We start from the raw sequence: 21106 nt of genomic DNA, 5'->3' as shown, positions 1-21106 counted from the left end.
TGTTTTATTTGGTAAGTTATGTGCTGACATTGACCAATAGCGGTTAATTGCAGTGGGCCCACATTACTGTTTTGTTGACTCATTGTGTTGTTGTTTTACCTTTACTAAAAGAGAACACACCTAGGTTCAGCATCAGATTTTATTGGGTATAGTCTCCATGTTCTATTCATACAGTGTAACCACTTGAATTTATCACTCATGTGAATCAATGACAAAGAATGGCTACAGTGTAGATGTGGAGTAGCCTGAGGTATGCAAACAACTACCATAGGTTATAGATTCTTTGCGTAAGCGGTGGTGTGTGTGTGTGTGTTGGGACATGGACAGTGCTGGGTCTTGCCTTGTGGGACATTCCCAAATACAGCAGCGAGTCTGAGCAGCACAGGCACTTATCCCCTCATTTCTGAAGTATTCATGAGGCTTTGTTCAAAGTATCCACTGGCAGTGAGAAAGCAAGGAACAGAAAAAGATCAACAGTAAACCTGTGTGCCATTGATACATATTGTAGTCTTGTTTGTGCATATTCCTCCACATGTAAGCCCTTAGAAGATTTTGCCTAAGGAAATGATGAATGTGTTTACTTTACAGTAGTCCAACTATTTGTCCTTAAGTCAGTCCCTAAAATATAATTTCTTCTAAGATGTCAATCATTTTGGTATTTATTTGTAGAGTAAACTAAATGTAATGAACCATAGACTTTTTATATTTGAATACATCACTCCGGCTGTACCTTTCTTGTGACTGAAAACCTGACTATACATGATCACAAGATTGTTCCCTTGACACACTTACCAATCATTACTATGTAAGAGTGGTATCCGTTAAATCCACAAAATAAAAGGGCTTTTGTGTTGGTTTCTAGATCAACCTTACGCAAGGCCGAAACGGTGAAGTTAGATCCAGCTGCAGTTTATGCAAGACTGGATGCTGGGAACTGTGTCAACATTCTTATGTCTGCACTGTAGTTTATTCTAATAAAGGGGAAATTATTCTGAAGTTTAAAACTATTCCTTCCAATTCCTTGATTCAGAGCTTGACTTCTATGTACATGAAATACATGGTAAATTATAGCTATTATACTATAAACTTGAGGTGAATTAGCACTTAATTGACATGACCAGACAATGATAACTACATACATAGAGAAATACACAGGTCCTAGCAAATAAAGATACAAAATCAAGAAAACATTTTATGTTTAATGTTTCAGCCCATGTATTTGTTTTGTTTTCGAATTTTAGCTATTGGGCAGTGCATGCACAATACAAAAATGATTTGCAGAGGCCACCTTGGTATATAAGAATGAAGAAAGTCAAAGCCCTCAATATCACTAAACACTACACTTTATTCAAAGCCAGTTATAATACAAAACAACTCCTTAGAAATAACTTAAAGACTATGTATATATATTTTATCAATGCATTATTTAGTGACTGGGTTTTCTAACCCTAAGTCATAGCTGGATACCTCATAGGCGAGTAACGGCAGTTGTGAGAGTGGCATGTATGTATGTGTGAGGAGGATTCTCCTCCAATCAGGCCCCAAGTTAATTATTCCACTCTCAATTGAAGGAAAGCCTTCTTCATTTGGCTAGGCATTGTGGGGTGAAGGGTATTGACTGTGTTATGGAAGACTATGACCAAAATACACAGTTCCCAGTTCTTTCTTAGATTCCTTGTCTTCTTTGTGGATATCCTTATCTTCAAGCAGTATGGTGTGGCTATAGGATTGAGGCTCTTTTTATACCCTGTATGTTGGGTAGAAAATGTTTTCTTGTCCTCCAGTGCACATACAGTATATCTATTTCCTATAACATTTTCCACACACAAATACACACACACCTTCCGGTTGGTTTCTACAAATGTTCAAAGGGCTCTTAAAAGACTTTCAAGGGGTGAGGTGAGTTTGACGATGAAAGATCCATCAGATCCAAGGGCTTGTATTTATGATGTAAAGTCAGGAAAGGTACCCTTATGTATCGTGGTGGGAGATTCTCTGGGATAGATTAGTAGTGGTGATGGACGTGGTGGAACCCCTCTGCGCCCCAGGTTGGACACTAGTCTTGATGGAAAGGTGCTGTGGTGGGCTCCCTCCACCTTCTCACACCTCCAGGGGGCTCTGAGGCCCTTCGGCCTCTTGCGGCGGGTCTGGCTGCAAGCGGCAGATGGGTTTATTGCACATGGGACACACGCTACGGATCTCCAACCATTTCAGAAGACACCTGGAGAAAATGGACGTGGGAAGATTACATTGCGCTATTTATTTAGAGGTGGGTGGAGAACAACAAAAAAGACCACAGTACTTAACTATTCTGGATCTTGTGGCATTGAATGCTTGCCTCCAATATTTTCAACAAAAGTGTAATATATCTGTCTCACATCACACATCTCATTTCAATGCAAACTGCAGGCTAAAACCAGCTTGCATCAGTATGCAAATATATGAACTGGCACAGCAAGTCACAGACAGTCACATCAATAGCACCTGGAGAGCCTAAATATGGGATCTGTCCTTATTTTGCACCTGTCTGCCTTTGTTCTCGCCGTGAGTGTTTTCCTTAGCTGATCAATTTGCATCAAGGAATGAGGTATGGGAATGTCTGATGTTCAGGGTTACGACAGTGAAATAGACAAAACAAAATGGTGTATTGTGTATTAATGGTGTATTGCATTAGCTCTTACTTCTTGTGAAAGGCATGTGAGCAGGGACACACTCCAAGCTCATCTCGGCTCCGAAACTCTTCTAAGCACACTGCACAGGTCTGCTGTAATACAGAGCATAGACCATGTTAGCCCATCACCATGCCCAGTCACCATAACCCTGTCATTAACACATTCATATTCTCCACATTCTCACTCCATGAGCCCATTTTGAAAATGCTAAGTCAGCCCACAAGCTCTTAGTTGTGGATAATCAACAACAATGTGTTCAGATAATGCACAACTGGGAGGTGGGAAATGGCCCATGGTGGAAACACACCTTTTCAACAGAGACACATTTGAGAAGAGTATAGTCTAATCTTTTACTTCAGTGATCTCTCCTTGCAGTCCCCAGCCTCACTCATTCACAATTCACTTTAACCCTCTCCTTTAAGACCACACAAATGTCAGTCCTCTCATATTGAACAAATGTTCTTTTATTCTTGTCTCAAATGCCGTAAATACTGCAATAACAAAGCCTCACTCTCACTGTGTTCTTTTTCAATAGTCTCAGTCATGATAGAGTCAGTACTCCAACTTATTCACTGATGACATGGCAAGACAGTGGAAGGAATCTGAAAAGGCAATGGTACTCAATATAATTACAATGGCTCAATGACGCTCAGATAGTACTTACTCCAAGAAGGCTCAGTTTCTTCCCTGCCCCTTTCAGAACAACCTGAAGACAAAGGCACATTCATGAAACAGTTAAGCATTTTAATAACTTTGTATGTAAATATACATACAAGTACACACTGTTGATTATGTCCTATTGTACGAGAAGCTCCCCAATTAGGCTACAGTACACTTCTTGATTTAGTTATGGGACAACTGAATACCTCATTATAGCCATACTGCTCTCTGGTGCCTTGTCGCCTCAACCTGTGAAACACATAATTTGAAATGAAAGAATTTACTTTGAGCACAAAGTCTATAATGATTTTATTCTAGCACAATATTATCCACAGACTGTGTAATATCTTATTTATAGGATCTACATGCATGTTATTGTTACCATTCAACTCCCTGATCACAATCTCTATTCATGTCCTGTCATGTAGCAGTTTTGTAGCACTCGTCTAGCAGACTGGAATCTACACAGATGCCAAACTAAGTCATAGATATTTAATGTCTTATTCAATTTGTAGGTATAAAGGAAATCTAGGGAGTGGTTAGGCTAAGAAGAAATGTAGACCTAGAGAAGATTCACAGGGACTATATTATAGAAAACAGCCAGTCTCTAACACTTGACACATGACACAGGTGGAAGAACACTTGTTTGTCATACCGAAAGAGATAGCAACAGAAGATGAGACTGAGCATGAAGATGAACAGGCCAATTCCCAGAATGATGACATAGACGTTGAGGGGGAGGTGGTAGATCTCTTCAGACGTCATCTTGCAGTAGGGGTCGGAACTCAGCAATCCTAGACCACACAGACATCCTGAGCGAGGGGAAAGGGAGAATACGTCCTACACATCAGGCTATAGATACAGCGACGGACAATCATTGCAGATGTGTTGGTCAGCCTGTGTTTATGCATTCAAAGTACGTATGAGGAGTATGTGTGCATATGTATGTGTGTCGGTTTACAGCACATACGGTATGTTGGACAACTTCTGCATTCATAGGCTTAAAACAAGGCGTATGTGTTGATTTGCAAAGAGCACAGGGAGCCTTTTTAATGAGAGAAATGTGTCTTAAATTAGGCAATACAAATTCAATGGCATTTGAAATAAGTATGTTGTGACTGTGTGTAGACATTCAAGGGTCACAGAGGACAATTTACATGGTTGTCAAGCAAAAAAAGAACTGGAATTCTGAATAACATAAAATTGTTTGCGTACTTTAGTGAGGAGTGGGAGGCCTCTAATGTTCTATAGTCTTCTGTCCCCTATTGGATTAATCTTTTTCTGTGTGTGTGTGTGTCTGTGTGTTTCCGAGGCTAGGCATGCATATTGCATACTGTAAGACATTCTGCAGCCTCTTGTTTCACACTGTATCAGTATAACAATACTGCCATTGTGGAAGTTTAGTAAGTTGCATGTTTTTGAAGTTTTGAAGTCCTGAGTTGCTTCAACTGACAAGCGAGATGTTGGTGGGAGAGGAGTGTTTTACTGTTGTGTGTGTTGAAGCAGCTCTAAAACTCAAGTCAAACTAGTGTGGCTGTTGGTGTGTATGTGTGTGTTTTAGTGCAGTAAGTTCTGTAACATATCCATAGCCATTCAAGGACTCTTGTTACTTGATCATGGGAGAAGACTTGCGCAACATTCCAATCCTTGCAGGCTAATCTGTAAAGTATTCCACAACAAATGTCTACCAGAAGACAAACATTACATATGTTCCCAAATGTCAATATTAACAATGTTATTACAACCAACTGGAATTCTCAGACTGAAATGCTTCCTAATTGTGTTTCAGTCTGGAGAAGTGCATGACAGTGTATTTAGAGAAAGATTCTATGGGTCTGCAAGATTTTACATTTGACAAGGTAAAATGGCACAAGCACTGAAAGTAATCAAAATGGTCTTCCTTCCATCCCCACTAGTAAGGAAGATTTAACATCATAGCCCTGAGGTCAAAGGTCACCCATAGTCTTGGTAGGGTAAAAGCACTTCCTGGTTCAAAAGGTCATTATTTGTCCATTTGAAGTGCAGGCCAATAGGGCTACTTCAGTTTCAAGTCAAGGGAGGGGGCTGTTGGTGGCTGCGGTGAGGGAGGGGATAACTGTAATCTTAGCGGGATGTTAGTAAATCATTGATAGTGGAGCTCTAAAAGGTAAGCCACTCTCTGAACACATGCTGTCTGGGAGAGTGTTTAGTTCAGGACTCAAGTGGAATTAAAGGGAAATACACATGTTCAAAATGCAGAAGAACATCCAGCAGTGTTAACTGTTTTTCCTGACCTGAATTGACTGGAGACCTGACCAATAGACTACCCTAAATTCTAACCTCGCCCACCTGATCAGCAAGCAAATAAACACATTCTCCAGTATATACCACAATAACTACTGGCCATGAATTATGTTATGTATTTACCTGCACAAACCACCATGCAGATCAGTAAACAATTAGTCCTACAATGATATGATTTTACATACATATAATGAATACTCACCGTTGCACCACTGAACAGGGTGCATGAAACCAGCCTCTGGTCTTCAGAGACACCAAAGAGGGAACTGTGGATGGAGGTCAATGTTTTCAGCCACAATCTTTCACGATGTCACTTGTGGGAGGTCACAATTGTCCTTGGATTTTTTTAGGCGCTGACCAATCAAGTTGATTGTACTGTGATAGGTCTATGAAAGTCTATATGATTTTCACCTCTCAAGAGCAAACCCTTCAAATACTTATAGATTTTTGATCTCTGGTTAATGGATTTGGTGTCAGTTCATATTGTTGAGTAAGCTTGTACAAGCTTTCCTTAAGGGGATCTCTGGTTCTTTACAGTCTACTGAGAGGGTTTAAAGTCAAGTCAACCATCCTTATAATCCACTCCTAGTACTGACTTCGGACTAAATGCGAATTATAACAACATTTAAGCAAAAACTGGATCTGGAAAAGATCCTTCTTCAAGACACATATGCTCAAAAGAATTGCAGATAGATACTTGATGCAGAAGACGGAAAATAAATGCGTATTGCATTTACACCCCAAGCATAAACAATGACATCCAGATGATCTAGCCTTGTTTATACTGTGGGAGATGGTCCTCCAATACTTGTAGGTTACAGCCTCGTCAGTGACATTGATGATAGTCAGAACATAACCCCAAAAAGACCCCAAAATCCAGAAAAAACATGTAAATTGCTGTTTTTGCTTTGTCTCCCTTCAAAATAATGCCACAGAGCTTATCCCCCTCTCTTAAAGTCTTCTGTTTTCTTTTTTCCACTCTTACCCCCGATCCCTCGTTTTCTTTCTGATTCTTGCTTCGATAGTTTTATGGCTGTGAAAATATGCCTCAGCCAATTACAGAGCAAACAAATAAAGGACGCGAGCGGTTCCCCGCGGTTCAGCCAGCGTCACGCCCGCACTAGCGTTGTCCTCCCGCCGCCCCTGTCAGCCCCCACCATCTGATCTGCTTCCTTCGTTCTTTTTGCAAAAAAGACAATGCAGTGGCGACGACGAAAGGGTAAAAATAAAAGATTAGTAATTGAAGTCAGTACAAATACCCTCTTCCGTTATCACTCCAACTCTCTGCTTTTCTCTCTCTCTCTCTCCCTCTCCTTAATGGTGCCCTGCACTTCTCCTCCAGCTCAAAGCAGTTTGTAAACAGATCTCTGCTCATGTGATTCGCTGTCTGCATCACGACTCTGCTTTCACCCGCCCCTCCTTTCTCTCCTCTCATTTTGTCTACCTCTTTCTTTGCCTCCACTTTCCAGCTGAACGTTGAGGTGGTCGCATAACATAACGCACACTCCCAGATAAATACAGGCATAATGGTGACAGGCAGACATAGAGGTAGGGAAGAAACAGCAACATGGTAAGAAGAATGAGAGAGAGGTGGAGGTGCACTCAAACTGACAGGTAAACAAGATACATAGTGAGAAACACAAGACCAAAAAACAGGTACACAGAAGAATAGACTGACTGGTGGTACAGAGGTAGGAAAGCCAGACATAGAGACACAGGTGTGTTTGACAAATGTAAACAAGAGAAAAGCAAAATTATGTCACATAAGATATAACAAGGAGCCAAACCAGAAAGGTTATACCACTCGAGTAAGAAGGTACCTATGTAACAGTTCCATGCAGACTGTATCATTTTTATTTCATAAATAATTATTTCACCTTATGTTGGATGAAACTGGGACAGATAGAAAGAGCGAATACATTTAAATTTAGTCATTTAGCAGACGCTCTTATCCAGAGCGACTTACAGTAAGTACAGGGACATTCTCCCCAAGGAAAGTAGGGTGAAGTGCCTTGCCCAAGGACACAACGTCATGTGCACCGGCCGGGAATCGAACTGGCAACTTTAACTTTTTACTAGCACAATGCTCTACCCGCTCAGCCACCTGACTCCCGTGTAATACGTGTAAACAAGATAATGTATATACACTCATAATGCATACTAAATTACTCCTGAGCGGAATAGATCCAGTGGAATCTTTTACTATACATGCATGAGGACATGCTTAGAATACTTAAACAGCAAGTATACTGAATTCTCAAGGAGTGTAAGCTTCAGTTCCAGTCCACTGTTAGCTAACACAATTACCCATTGGCAAGGCCTAATTATCAATAGTGTTAGCACTGGACTGGAACCAAAGCCACCACACGACATGGTTCCCTATCGCCAGTGTTCAAGAACACTGGACTGTCCATTGACAGTCAACTAAGGGTGTCCATCTCTTTGTCCATCTCCCCGGTGTTGTCCTCCACATTATATTGAGCCCACTTGTTCAGTCTGCTATAAAGAGGCAACCCATTCTTCTCTCTGTACAGATAGACTCCAGTCACTCTGTTCCACTCCGTACTGGAGACAGGGTTGGCGGCCTGGTTCTCCAGGAGCAGCTCTTTCTCGTTCTTCTCCAGTGCCACAAAGCCAAAGAAACTCTTCACGCTCTGGGCGGCGTGGAGGAGGGCATGTGCCTGGGCCGTGCGCTGGAAGAGGTCGTTCTCACAAGAACGAAACTGGGACCAGTAGGCCTCCTGCTGGTAGCCCAGGGGAGAGCAGCAGCGCTTCATGCACAGCATTGTGAACACAGCCAGCGCCATGGCTGCCACCAGCAGCCAGCCTAACAACTGAGAGAAATGAGACGGATAGCGATCCATCAAGACACTCCTCCAGGAGGGGATTCTACAGTCAAATTCTACACTTGAACACAGGCAGCCTACAAGCAACCCGTACCAGAACAGATCATGTTTAGACAAACAGGGATCCATTTATGTCCGAATAGTGAGGATGTGAGTATTTATGATCTCCATGCATACTCCTTCATTCATATGGCATTATAAAAGACAGTACATACCTGAGACTCATACCTCAGCCTACGCTCTATTTCTCTCCGGAAGTGTTGGAGTTCTGGAGGGACACTCGCCTCACAAGGGAACCTGGCAATGACCTCTGACGACTGTCCCGATGGGAAGCCCTCCAAGGTCGTGGGGTCAATAAACTCACTGAGGGCGCAGACGTAGCCCTCCCCCCTGAGAAGAGAGATCACCACCCACGTCACTGGGGCCACCGCTGCACGCCCGATGACGGATCCGAAAAGTGCAAAGACCGACGCCCCCGACAGCTTCCAGCACCTTCTGAGCCTGCACTCAGACACCAGGTCCCACATGCTCTTGTTTATCATCATGCCAATGAGGAAGAACGCCAGGGCGGGCACCCCGAGCGCTGCCAGGCCATAGCGGTAGTTACGACCAGACGAGCATGGGCAGCTGAAAGCAAAGATGTTGTACATGGTCTGGCTGGCCACGGTGCCCAGGGCGATCAAACCATTGAAGATCATCACATCTTTGCTCTTGAAGAAGAGGGAGACAAACTTGAAATTCTCTGTGATGAGAGCAGCCATCGTGGACCTCTGATAAGGAATACTTATACTGGAGAAGCAGGGTTTATTTTCCTGTAGCTTGAACGCCAGTAGTCAGTCTAGAGGAAGTAAAACAAAGATGTATGAATAGGAGCTTTGTGTGTTATTGTTGGTCAATCCTTCATTTTATTGAAAGATACTGTATGCTGTTATGTGTGATAGCCAGAGAATTCTTGCTTCATGAATGAATGGATTCCGTTTTCTAACAGAACTCTGCAATAGGGTGCTTTCAACATGCTTTCAATTACAACTTTTGTAAACGTACTGTATAACTTCAGAATCCATGCATTCATAACACTTACATAGCATGGAAGAGAAACGGCAAAGAGGAAAAAATGTGGCATCAATTAATAACTCATGCAAACTTACGTTTCATAACCAGTTGGAAGCCCCAATAAAAACTTTTAAGAGTAGACAGTACGGCGGAAATGCTGTGACCAAAACCTTTTGTAAGAACAGGAAGGAGGGTGGTATTCGCTTCACTGTTTTCAGGAAAGGTTCTATGTTTTGTCACTGAGCAGGTCTGAGCATGTGCAGTGAGTCCTCAGTAGATGATACTGCCCACAGTTTCCAGCCATTGGGAAAAGGGCCCCAACTGGAAACATGTGTTGAACTTCATGGAGACCCACGTTTCTGTGATGTCACCAAGCAAGATGGCGGCTACCATGGCAAGCAGAACTAATCTGGAAAAACTGGCTATATTACAGAACTGAGCTACAGCGCATACTGTACTAATGTACTGGGCAATTAATGAGCATATTTACACAAACATCTACTAAGTTAACCCTTTAATAAATGCACCAATATAACATTGAAAATACATTTTAATCTACATAGAAACCTGCAATATTATTTGCTTTGCAGATCAAAAGGCAACATGCTTTCAGCAAATTTACTGCTCTGTGTATGTACATCTCAGACACAATAACCAGGCTAAGAAACATTATTCAAGTACCTTTGAATCACATATTTATCTGTTATTGTTCTATTACATATTTGTCTTCCACTATCACATTGTATTTCAAAACCTGAAATTCCCAGTAGAAATGCAAAGGATATTCTTTGAAGAATATATAGCACAACATAAAGGAGAACATATCTGAGTTTGCATCTCATATCCATGTGGTGCACTGGGAAAAAAGAACCATGCAAAACCAACCAAGCTAAATCCCGGCACATTCAAATTTGACTGTAGTGCAGGTTTTTCACCACCATCGTCAGGGCCATCTATGTTCTCCTGACCTCACAGGCGGGTAAGCAAACACACAAACACACACACCCACCCACACAGAGTCTAAGCCTAAACATCTGAATAGAGGGTCCGTCCGTTGTGGTCCTCCCAGGTGATGCACACTCTGGGCCTGAAGGCCATCTTGGTGACATCCAGTTCAGGCTTACACAGGTACCACTTGCACAACAGCTGATCCACCTGCTCCTGCTTGGTAATCCCATGCAGTCTCTCCTCCTCCTCATCCTCCTCCTCGTACTTCTCTGTCCGACCGCGCGGGGTGGGCGACAGGGGAAGCCGCAGCACCGCGTCCTCGCGCATCCCCTCGAAGAACTGCACCACGCACTTGCGGGCAAAGTCCCGAGCGTGCAGCACGCAGGTCTCGTCGAAGAGCTTCTGCTCCACGTCCAGATAGTTGCTCCAGTAGCGCGTCTGCAGGAAGGTGGCGTGGTTGAAGCATGGCTTGATGAGACGCCCCACCGCACCCAGGAGAATGAGGAAGAGGAGGATGGCCCAGCCAATCGCCTGTCAGGAGAGTTAAAAAGATGTTGGTATTTCATCCGACTCCATCAGTCATCATGTCAATTGTCTCTCCGACACACCCATGGATTTAGGCACAGGCATGACAGTTGACAGCCTGCTTAAAGTAACTTGACAACCTATTCTACAGAAAACATGTTCAAAGCCTGATATGTGACAAGAGCTGGTATTTTATTATATATAAGATATAAGACAAGGTATATTACATCTTGACATCACTGTGCTGGTATTTATTGTAAATGACTAGAGTAAAAAAGATCATGCACGGGTTGGACAACCTGCGGCAGTTGTTAAGAAAACATATCACACAGACAGTGAAAGAGGATGTAACAACCTCATACTCCTTACTTGTGAGTAACAGCGGACGTAGCGTGAGACGGCTTTGCGGAACGTGCTGTTTCGAAAGATCATGTCCTCCTTGCAGGGGACCTTGGCCATGAGCTTGACCACATCCAGACCTGTGATGTTGGGCATACCTGCGAAAAGCATACATCACATGATGGCATGTATTGTTAAAGGTTTTTGTGTGCATGTACAGTCTCACAAACACACATCAGAACATCACAACCATTTCACACATAAGCCTAGGGAACGGAAGAGGAGAGAACATAGACTGGTAAGGAGTTGAAAAGAGGTAGTATAGGATTCTACTCACCAGAAAAGTGGATGGGGTCCACACCCATGCTGAAAGCACAGATGAAGATCTTGCCATCCAGCAGAGTGACCAGGATCCATACCATGGGAGCCAGTAAAGCCCTCTGGATCATGGCAGAGAAGAGGTATCTGTGCAGAGGGACCCATATCATTGTCAAGATCAAATCACCTAGTTCAAAGACACTCCTGTATAAATATTGTTCCTTTACTATAATTATAAATAAATAAAAACAATGTAGTTTAGGTTATGGTTGTTCTCTCAACAGAATTTTGAAGGCTAGGTCAGTTTAGAAATTACAAACCAAACCAATTCTAGTGACATCCAATCTATTATTTATTTTCCAAATCATTTTCACACCAAGTAAGCATCATATGGGCAAAAAAGTGTGGACTCACTTGACAACGGCAGGATTTTTCGCTCTCTTTCCGATGGGCCTCAGCCACTCCTCCATCATAACCCCTGTGTGTCGGTTCACCAAGATCCCCAAGAAGAAGAATATGATTGGCGGGACAAACATCACTCCCAGCGAGTAGAGTTTGTTGTATTGAGGTATACAGGGGCAGTTAAAGTCAAAGCTGGTGTACAGCTTGACACTGACCAGGGCTAGTATGATACAGATACCATTGGAGATGGACTCAGAGTTGGACTGGAAATAATGCAGGACTAATTTCAGACGCTCCATACTGTAGCTAGAGGTTAGTTACTACAACTTTAAAAGCAGATACTGTAGTAGACAAGGGAAGTAATTATTTCTAACTATAAAAAAATAGTATTAAAAAAGTATAAATTAAGTTATAAAACAAGTACTATCTGCCCTACCGCAATACAGCTCTGACGATGAAATTGGTTATTTCCAGAAGCCGAAGGTAATGCTATAGTAAATAATTTCAGAACAGACTAATACGTCAGCGCAGACAGTGATCTAGGAAGAGACTGAAAAAGGTACCAGCCAGATGCCAAAGCTCTTTGACCACACCCCAACAGGACATGTGAGCACTAGAGGCTTTGCAGGAGAATGAAGGGTGTGTTCACAGGCTACCAAAAGGTACAGGTGCAACAACTTTTGTACAAAGAAAAAAATACTTGACCTGTGCTTGTAATTAAAAAGATCAGTCAAACTTTGACGAAGCACACATTAGACTACATCTTTGACTAAGCTATTGAGTGTTTACTTACCTACTCCAGTAACCACAATTCTTAAAACGTTAAAAAGCAATAATTACATTTATTTCTCTTTTAGTCCAATATGTATATGGTTTGTGATGACAAAACAAACAATACTACATTTAATTGAAAACCTAGTTTATTTCTCTAAAATGGGGCGATTACAAAACATGAAGGACAAGGTCAGTGTGCAAGGAGATAACTCCCCTTACAGAAAAGTGCAAGAAATGCTTTATCAAACATACAGTACAGCTTACTATGTTTTAGAGGTTAACAGGAAAAGGAAAGCATACAGCAGTATATATGAGAGAAAAAAACAAAACATGAAACAAGCGCTCTTAAGAAATCTTACTTGCAAAGATTCATCTTCCAACATAATACATCAAACCCTAAACAAAAACGATAACAATTGAATGAGATCATTTTGTCATGCGTTTCTACAGCAGTTTCAGGATGGCTGCTTTCAGTCCCTACTGTAACACCCAGCCACTCATTGGTCCCCGTATGTACTAGCTTAAGGTCTGGAGATGATGTCTAAACGTCTTCTCAGGTCAGGCTGATCTCAGACGACTCTTTGGCTTCAATCACCCGGAACACTCCAACCTTCTCCTGCTTAGAGCTCTTCTTTTCCTTGTCTGTAATGGGGAGGGGGGTAGTAGACGATAGTACATGATTTCTTGGCATCAATTCTGGTTCAAAAACATACATTTAGATTAAATATGATTTAGGCAGTGTTTTGTTGAACTTAATTGGGAGAAAATAATGTCTGGAAGTATTTAAGATTTTACTTCATGTTGACCTGTCAAGACTGAAACTCACCCATCAGGTCACTGCGGTCCAGCAGAAACTCCAGGTCCTTGTCACTGATGACCTTACCCATGGTGCTTTTCACCCCCCTGAGGAAAGCAAAATAATAATTGCCATGATTAGACAACTGCAGTCACTGTTGTATACAAACAATATCCAATGCCCTTTGTAAAGAAGCGTTTAACTCATGCCTACTTCTCATAATCTCTGGATTTGAGAAGCTCCATCAGCTCAGAAACATCGATGCAGCTTTTGGTCTGCTTCAGCTCCGCCTTCCCTCCCTTAAACTTGTCTGTGGGACGAAAGATTGACATGAGCCCACATGAACACCAATTCAGATGGACCCGACTCACAGCCGCACTCAGTTCCAAACAAGAGTCGGACATCAAAGGAAGGGCTGCATGTGCTCACTCTTATGAATGACCATCTTCTCCAGTTTCCTCTTGGCGGAGGCCCTCTCCAGGATCTTCTGGTCGATGGTGTTGGCCGTGACCAGGCGGTACACCACCACGGGCTTGGTCTGGCCAATCCGGTGACACCGGTCCTGGGCCTGCAGGTCAGCCTGGGGGTTCTAGACATGGATGAGGGGGGATGGTTACTAGATCATGTGCCGCGCAAGACTATCGCATGCCAGCATCACGTACGGTACATACTCATTGGCAGCCACGGTTTGAAAGGTGCGTTTTAAAATGTGGTTTTCAAGCACCAATGGAACGCGTTATGAATGGGTTGAGGGGCACGTCAAAAGTTCTATCGAGGAGCTGCAGTGGTTCCGAGTGCCGAGCACCTACCCAGTCACTGTCGAAGATGATGACCGTGTCGGCCGCGGTCAGGTTGATCCCCAGCCCCCCTGCCCTGGTGCTCAGCAGGAACAGGAACACCTCTGGATCGGAGGAGAATCTTCTCATCTGGAAGCAAACGGGATTACTGTTACCTTACATGACACGTTCTGATTATATGACACATTTTGCAGCGTGGTTATCGGAGCTCAACGCCTGGTGAACGACGGCGATGGAGAAGTGGCTGGCGGGTCCTCACGTTCTCGTCCCTGTCGTTGTAGGACATGCTCCCGTCCAGCCGGCTGTACTGGTAGCCCCGCAGGTAGCAGTAGTCCATCAGGATGTCCAGGATGGACGTCATCTGACTGAAGATCAGCACCTGTCCTCGCCAAAACAAACCGACAAACAAAGTTGTAGATTTGGTGCAGTCCTTGTGTGATGGTTTATCCTCTTGGTTAAACAATGAGGTGGAAATGTTCAGCATTAGAGCGCTAGAGCACAGTTTCAATATGACTGTTTGTAGCTGACCTTATGTCCTCTTTTCTTCAACTCTGGCAACAATCTGTCCAGTATAAGGAACTTCCCAGAGGTCTGGACCAGTTGCTCGTCAATCTAGAGAGGGACAAATGCTATTAATGGAAGCTACAAATAAATACTAGCTAATCAGAACATACCACTATACCATTCTTCATATGAATATACAATAAAGACATGCATACAAACATTCTCTTTTACCCGGTCTGTATTTACAACTGGAACACACTTTATTAGGATTTGTTTTCATTATAAAATGTTCATGCTCATTACCTTGAACTCTTGAGTGGCAGGGTCCAAGGGGTACTCGATGAGGTAGGGGTGATTGCAGCACCTCTTCAGCAGCATGAGAATGTTCTGCAGCTTCAGGTTGATCTGAGCGTCCAGGGGCATCTGGACGTCCACGACTGGGGCAGAGCTGAGGGATGGACAGCCACAACTTGGATTACAGACGGCACCTCAAAATATTGTTACGATGTCGCACTTGGTAGATATGTTTTGTTGTACTGTGCTATTGTCCAAATAATGTAATATGGACAGAAAGTCATTTTTGCACGATGCCCGTTTACAACACTGACTGTTCCATAGCTCTAACCATCGAACCACTGTTAGAACTATATACTACTGATCTTAAATTATCTTACTTCATATGCACTATGGGTACTTTACTTTAGATAAAAGCTCCTGCTTGATTAATGAAATGTAAACTTGCACCCTGGACTTATGACAGACTTTAAACATGTCTGGGTGGAAAGTTAAAAATGTCACCTTTACGTTAACATCTAACACAACTTGTTATTAGAAATCGAGAGGGAGTTAATATGGACCTTTGCTCTGCCTCCTTCTGAAGCCTCTCCAGGTATTTCTCCAGGTCGGCGGGGGACTCTCCCCCCCCCTGCTCTGAGTAGTCCACCAGCCTCCGGCTGCGGCGCTTGGGCCTGCCAGCGGACGTCACCGCCACAGGGGCCTCCACCTGAGAGCAGAAGGGGCGGGGTTACACTGGATGGGAATTTGCTGCATTTGCATGCTCTACCTTTTGAATCAAGTATATATATATATATATATACTTATACAGGCTATCCTGTACTAATGCAACTACCTTCTCCTGGCCCAGCATTTTGGAGATTGTCTTGTTGACAACAGCCGTGTAAAAGGCCTCCTGCTTGGCCGTGAGAGGAGCATAAACGATGACCTCCTTCTTGGGTGGGATCTCCAGTGTCACGTCGGACTTGAGCCGCCTCAGCAGGAACGGTGTCAGGATCTGAAACCAGAGACGGAACCCCGCGTTGGTGATGACGACCAGCTCCTGCAGGCGTCTCGCGGCCAAAACAGTTCTGACGGCATGCGTTGGGTGCAGGGTTGGTCTCTTGAAACGTCTAATATTCATGGACTGAAGTCAAGAGGGGGCATGCTTTACCTGGTGAAGCATGTTCAGGATATTCTGCTCTTGCTCGTTGGCGACGATGTTCTCAGCTTCTGCCCCAATGGTGTTGATATCGAACCACGATTCAAAGCTGCAGACGGAATTCGAATTAATGACCTACAAGCTCCCCCACCCCTCTCTTGGGATATCTACCGTTTCATGCAGTGTGAAATTTAAGAGTGGGTATCACTTCATACACATAAGCAGCCAAGTCTATTTGGTGCGAAAGAGCAATTGGCAGCTGAGAAATGTTTGCTAAGAAAATCTATTTAAAAAAACACTTGTCTTATATAAACACAGAGCACATAATCACACCATAAACCAGCTGGCAACTACCTCTTGAGGTCATCAAAGACCTCAGGCAGCAGAAAGTTGAGCAGGGACCAGAGCTCGGACAGATTGTTCTGCAGAGGAGTGCCAGTGAGAAGCAGCTTGTTGTCTGTTGGCAGCTTTTTCAGCTCCCTCACCAGACGGCAGTTTAGGTTCTTGATCCTGTGGCCCTCGTCCACAATCAGATACTTCCAAGGGAATCGCTGCATGAAGTGAGGGAGAGAGAGTTAGAGAAAGGCATGGGGGGGGGGGGGAGACAGGGTGACCCAAGTTTTTTCCCCAGTCAGGATGTCATGCAAATTCCAATCTATTAGTCATATGTAAGGGTCAGATATGTAGAGATAGATTAAAAGATTGCATGCCATCATATGACGGAATTGCATGACGGACATGCACGGGTAGTTGTAAAGCTTCCAAAATGTGATCCGTGTAGACAATGACAACATTCATTCACCATATCCTCAACAGTCAAAACAAATTCCATTCCCACCAGTTTGCTAATATAGTGTACTCCTGTTATGAGGAAGACCTAGTGTGCCGTGAGAAGAACAGGAAGTCGACAAACGGCTACCAGGCCATGAGGGGTAAGTGGCTTACCTGAAGGAGACTCCTGTCGATCATGGCCATCTCGAAGGAGGTGACCACCACAGGGTACATGTTGAGAGACCCCTGGGGCTTACGAATCTTCTTCAGCAGGGCCGCCCTCTCTGACTTGGACCCATGGTACAGCTGCACAGACACCTGCCAGCACAGGGCCAACAGACAAAGGCGCTCGGGTTAGAACAAGCAAAGGGGATCAAAGTGTTTCTATAATAAAAGTTTGTATGAATTAATGAATCTAGCAGTCACCACCATTGTCAACATGTGGTCCGACAATGGGGTAATCCTTGTATAAGAAAAAAAGCACAAAAAAAAAAGCATGTGTGCTACCTCTGGTGTGAAACGCTTGAACTCGTTGATCCAGTTGGGGAGTGTGGAGAGGGGGGCCACCACCAGGAAAGGCCCCAGCACCTTCTTCTCAACCATCATGGCCACATGAGCGATGCACTGGATGGTCTTCCCGAGACCCATCTCGTCTGCCAGAATCCCGTTAATGCCGTTCTCCCACAGCATCTAGAAAAGAAAGGGAACATCCAATCTTTGTGAGATCAAGCGATCGAAACAACGACAACGTCGACAATTGCGCTTACAATGCAACGAGAGAGCCAACGAGCCCCACCCCCACACTCACCCTGAGCCACTCCACGCCCTCGATCTGGTACTGCCTCATGATGCCACCAGTCACGAGAGCGGGCTGTTGGACAGGCACGGGCTGGCCGTTCACCTTCCTCTCTGGGTCCAGCAGCTGCTTGGAACTTGCTCGCACTGCCTCCGACAGGCGTCCCTTGATATCGGTGTTGGAGTCACTCATCTTCTCAATGTCCTCCGCATCTAGCTTCCTGGAACTGGCTACCTGCTTGCGTGGGGCGAGAGGAGGGGGAATGCGTGGATTGTGACACATCGTACGGCTACCGTTGAGTATGACGACTACGCCATGGGGGTGTTCAAGTAGGAAAGTCAGTTACCTCCTCCTCCACTTTGGCCTTCTTAGCTGTGGACATGATTTCCTAAAAGAAACCAAACAAGTATTTGAACCTGAACACTTTATAGAAACTTTATATTCCAAAGGGATGTGACTTTACACACCTCTTTAGACATGACGTCGGCTATTTTGTAGTCCTCGTCTCGCTCCCGCTTCTTTCTCTCCACTTCAAACAAAGGTGAACAACATCAAAGGAGGAACATTCTAACTGACGAGCGTGTCGGCTATATGAAAACAGCATGTCGTAAACGGAGAGTATGCAAGAAAGGAACCCCCCTAAAAATGCTCACCTCTTTCCGTATTTTTGCCAGTGCCCTGTGACAGAAATATTTGATAGGTTAGTGCTATGAGAAACAAGCAGCTGATGAAACACACAGTGAATGTCATACAAGATGCAAGAGACAGAAATGGAAACCCACAAACCTTTTTTGTCTTTTCCTGCTTCTCTTTCCTAATCTCCTGAATTCAGAAGAAAACAAGTTAGAACCGCCCACACTTCACCAACTCCTTTTGAAATGCAATCAAAATAGCCATAATCTCCCAAACCTTTTTGCAATGATCTTATTTCATACAGGCTAGTTTGTAACTGAGCAGTTTTATTTCTAGAATATATATCCTTCAATTATAATCCTCACCAGCATGTGTTACCATGTCAGTTATAAGAGGCTGCATGATCTGAGCTACTGCTGCACTGAACAATGTTTGAGGTCAAATGCGAGGGTCTACATTAACCTCTTAGACAGTGATTTTAGTAGAACTGTTCTCCATTCTCCAACTTTACCTCCTGTTGTTGCAGCTCCATCTTTGTCAGCAGGAACTTTGAATAGATGTTACTTTTCTCCAGCAGGTGCTGCAGTCTCTTGAAGCGTATCTCATGAGACTCCTTCTCCATAGACACTCGTGCCTTATGAGCAGAACATACGTTACAAAATCGATCTTGTGTTGGCTATTACATACGCCACACAGTTAGAATGCAACACTGATTAATATAAACAATACCTTTTCCATCATTTCCTTCTCTTTCCGCTCCCCTTCCTCCATCAACTGCTTCTCCTCTTCCTCCATTTCTTTAGTGATAATAACTTCAGACACGTCCTTTTCAGCTTTCACACTTGCAGCTATGGAAAACAAGTAGTCTAATGATTAACTGTTTAGCAAGTTATTGGTCTAAAAGTTGAAATTGCTAACAATACAGCAAGAAATGCATCATGCAGCAAGAAAATGGGTCTAAAATCAATGGACCGGTATTTTCATGGTACACTGTTCATGTTCTAAGCTAGCTAGCTACCATTCGCAGACACCGCTGTCTCCTCCGGCATAGCTGTACCAAGCGGCACCTCCGATTCGTCAGGCTTGGGGCAATGCGGAGACACACTTCGGATCTCTTCCGTCGTTGCACTGAGAAAGAAAACAACGGTTGGTAGCTTGTTCTGTTAGAGCTATCTAAACTCGTTTAACAGCAGCTAATTACCATGTCAAACCAGCACAACGGATTTTAAAACACGTAAAAACGTACCAACTCATGATGAACCACGTTTTGTTGGTCACAAAATAGAACTTCTGCAGCTGAGTTCCAGTACTGTACTGAGTTAGAAAATACAACGTTGGCAAAGTATTTGCAATGTGTTTGGTGCAGTGACCACCAACAACTTCAGTAGCCTAAGCAAGTTAGCTAGCTAACTGATTTATAAGGACATGCACTATCTTTTTACAGTAGCGATTTGCTAGAATAAAAATTAATATAATCCCAAACGTGACACAGGTTTCAACTAGGGTACAGACTCGAGAGTACCGGTATGTATGGCAGCGGAGGGAGGGGCTTCACAATTTCGCGCCAAAAAGGATCAAACCATGTAATTTCTTTGAGGGGTACAAGTAACTTCTGGTGCAACAGACAGGCAACATATTATTTTCTGTATAAGGACTAAGATCGGACGAATATATATAAATGTTGTATATGTAAATAGAATATACAATACAAATACATACATGAATAAACGTTTTCCTTAGCACTAAGTTATGCAACCAAGAACTGACGTAAAAACCCCGTGAGAGGAGTTCTGAAATCCATCTGATTAATATTTCCCGCCTGTAGAAAATAAACCAACCTACAACCTGAGGACTTTGCATCGCACTACAACCAACCATAATAGGTTGGGGTAAGGGTTTCGTTGGTTTAAACTTTTTCGTGTGTTTGTTATAAAATGTAGTACCACCCACCAAACGTAATGATAACGGTGATATCTAATGAAAGTTTTCAGGGGAATAATATAATGTCACATAAGAGGCACACATACATTTTGGGATTTGGTGAATAGTGGAACAGGATATAGAAGTGACTAGGCCTGCATAGGTGAGCAGACGTCCGGATTTCGTACCGACAGATCGATTTTCCAGACCTTTGTCCGGACCGCTGTTGCGTGTCCTCTTTTTCGACGTTTTATCCTCCTTTTTTATCCTTCCTGCCCACCGTTGCAATTTACCACTCGTGCAGGCTTTCAGGTGCCAAAAAGAAAGACCTCCTTCAAACCTACGTGGAGTTCAGAACTCCACTTTTTCACTAAAAGCAACAAAGATCAATCTCATGCCCCAGTAAAATCTGTCGCATTTATATAGACGTGAGTAGTAGGGAAAGGGACTTCAAAGCTACATGACTGTCCTATGCAACGGCACAAGTATGCTAGTTCTGCTGGGCACTTTTCTTTCTTCTTAACATCTTTTTTTGCTCCGAACACCAGCGGATGATATAACCGCTGCTGAGCTGACCGAATTTATATTTTCATTTCTATTACAATTGAAATAGTTTGGGGAATGGTACTGTATT

At 43.4% G+C, this 21106-nt stretch overlaps 4 protein-coding genes across 7 annotated transcripts; all 4 read right to left on the bottom strand.

Moving 5' to 3' along the window:
- Positions 1-1325: 1325 nt before the first annotated feature.
- LOC146268162 (RING finger protein 122) lies at positions 1326-6952 on the bottom strand. 3 transcript variants are annotated; one of them, XM_084710208.1, is made up of 7 exons: positions 6875-6893; positions 5818-5881; positions 3988-4144; positions 3539-3581; positions 3337-3378; positions 2682-2764; positions 1326-2221 (listed from the first exon to the last, which is right to left on the bottom strand). In XM_084710208.1, the coding sequence occupies exons 2-7, from the start codon at positions 5840-5842 to the stop codon at positions 2101-2103; spliced, it is 471 nt and encodes a 156-aa protein (XP_084566334.1). In that variant the 5' UTR covers positions 5843-5881; positions 6875-6893; the 3' UTR covers positions 1326-2100. The 3 variants fall into 3 exon arrangements, with proteins under 3 accessions (XP_084566334.1, XP_084566335.1, XP_084566333.1); XM_084710209.1 differs by having other exon boundaries at positions 3988-4126; positions 5818-6952; XM_084710207.1 differs by having other exon boundaries at positions 5818-6951.
- Positions 6953-7454: 502 nt separating this feature from the next.
- Positions 7455-9742, bottom strand: calhm2.1 (calcium homeostasis modulator family member 2, tandem duplicate 1). The gene is made up of 3 exons (XM_084710189.1): positions 9610-9742; positions 8677-9299; positions 7455-8449 (listed from the first exon to the last, which is right to left on the bottom strand). Exons 2-3 carry the CDS (start codon positions 9220-9222, stop codon positions 8036-8038), a joined length of 960 nt encoding a protein of 319 aa, XP_084566315.1. The 5' UTR covers positions 9223-9299; positions 9610-9742; the 3' UTR covers positions 7455-8035.
- A 798-nt stretch (positions 9743-10540) lies between these two features.
- calhm3 (calcium homeostasis modulator 3) lies at positions 10541-12345 on the bottom strand. The gene is made up of 4 exons (XM_084667243.1): positions 12059-12345; positions 11664-11791; positions 11357-11484; positions 10541-10993 (listed from the first exon to the last, which is right to left on the bottom strand). Exons 1-4 carry the CDS (start codon positions 12343-12345, stop codon positions 10541-10543), a joined length of 996 nt encoding a protein of 331 aa, XP_084523369.1.
- Positions 12346-12948: 603 nt separating this feature from the next.
- Positions 12949-20095, bottom strand: hells (helicase, lymphoid specific). Of its 2 annotated transcripts, none has more exons than XM_084667118.1 (23): positions 19799-20095; positions 19571-19680; positions 19282-19400; positions 19064-19186; positions 18706-18741; positions 18573-18597; positions 18387-18448; positions 18266-18307; positions 17932-18156; positions 17631-17813; positions 17298-17441; positions 16707-16903; positions 16365-16461; positions 16047-16208; positions 15775-15920; positions 15221-15365; positions 14942-15025; positions 14673-14792; positions 14426-14542; positions 14046-14205; positions 13830-13926; positions 13647-13723; positions 12949-13462 (listed from the first exon to the last, which is right to left on the bottom strand). In XM_084667118.1, the coding sequence occupies exons 1-23, from the start codon at positions 19804-19806 to the stop codon at positions 13374-13376; spliced, it is 2568 nt and encodes an 855-aa protein (XP_084523244.1). In that variant the 5' UTR covers positions 19807-20095; the 3' UTR covers positions 12949-13373. The 2 variants fall into 2 exon arrangements, with proteins under 2 accessions (XP_084523244.1, XP_084523245.1); XM_084667119.1 differs by having other exon boundaries at positions 17932-18153.
- Positions 20096-21106: the final 1011 nt, after the last annotated feature.

The sequence above is a fragment of the Hypomesus nipponensis genome, chromosome 11, assembly GCF_054491055.1.
Source record: "Hypomesus nipponensis isolate SF chromosome 11, ASM5449105v1, whole genome shotgun sequence".
Classification (NCBI taxonomy): Eukaryota; Metazoa; Chordata; class Actinopteri; order Osmeriformes; family Osmeridae; genus Hypomesus; species Hypomesus nipponensis.
The sequence above is the reverse complement of the archived record's forward strand: the minus strand, read 5'-3'. Positions and strand labels throughout refer to the sequence as shown.

What these genes read in the sequence shown, in the direction of transcription:
- LOC146268162 (XM_084710207.1), bottom strand. Translation starts at nt 5,842, where the DNA reads ATGCACCCTGTTCAGTGGTGCAACG. An exon ending in CCCTGTTCAGTGGTGCAACG is followed by an intron (nt 4,145 to 5,817) that starts GTGAGTATTCAT and finishes CCCCTCGCTCAG; the next exon opens with GATGTCTGTGTGGTCTAGGA. An exon ending in AGCAGTATGGCTATAATGAG is followed by an intron (nt 3,379 to 3,538) that starts GTATTCAGTTGT and finishes CTTTGTCTTCAG; the next exon opens with GTTGTTCTGAAAGGGGCAGG.
- calhm2.1 (XM_084710189.1), bottom strand. Translation starts at nt 9,222, where the DNA reads ATGGCTGCTCTCATCACAGAGAATTTCAAGTTTGTCTCCCTCTTCTTC. An exon ending in GGCTGAGGTATGAGTCTCAG is followed by an intron (nt 8,450 to 8,676) that starts GTATGTACTGTC and finishes CATTTCTCTCAG; the next exon opens with TTGTTAGGCTGGCTGCTGGT.
- calhm3 (XM_084667243.1), bottom strand. Translation starts at nt 12,345, where the DNA reads ATGGAGCGTCTGAAATTAGTCCTGCATTATTTCCAGTCCAACTCTGAG. An exon ending in AAAAATCCTGCCGTTGTCAA is followed by an intron (nt 11,792 to 12,058) that starts GTGAGTCCACAC and finishes CCCTCTGCACAG; the next exon opens with ATACCTCTTCTCTGCCATGA. An exon ending in ACGTCCGCTGTTACTCACAA is followed by an intron (nt 10,994 to 11,356) that starts GTAAGGAGTATG and finishes CTCTCCTGACAG; the next exon opens with GCGATTGGCTGGGCCATCCT.
- hells (XM_084667118.1), bottom strand. An exon ending in ACAACGACAGGGACGAGAAC is followed by an intron (nt 14,543 to 14,672) that starts GTGAGGACCCGC and finishes GTTTGCTTCCAG; the next exon opens with ATGAGAAGATTCTCCTCCGA. An exon ending in GAAGATGGTCATTCATAAGA is followed by an intron (nt 13,927 to 14,045) that starts GTGAGCACATGC and finishes TTCGTCCCACAG; the next exon opens with ACAAGTTTAAGGGAGGGAAG.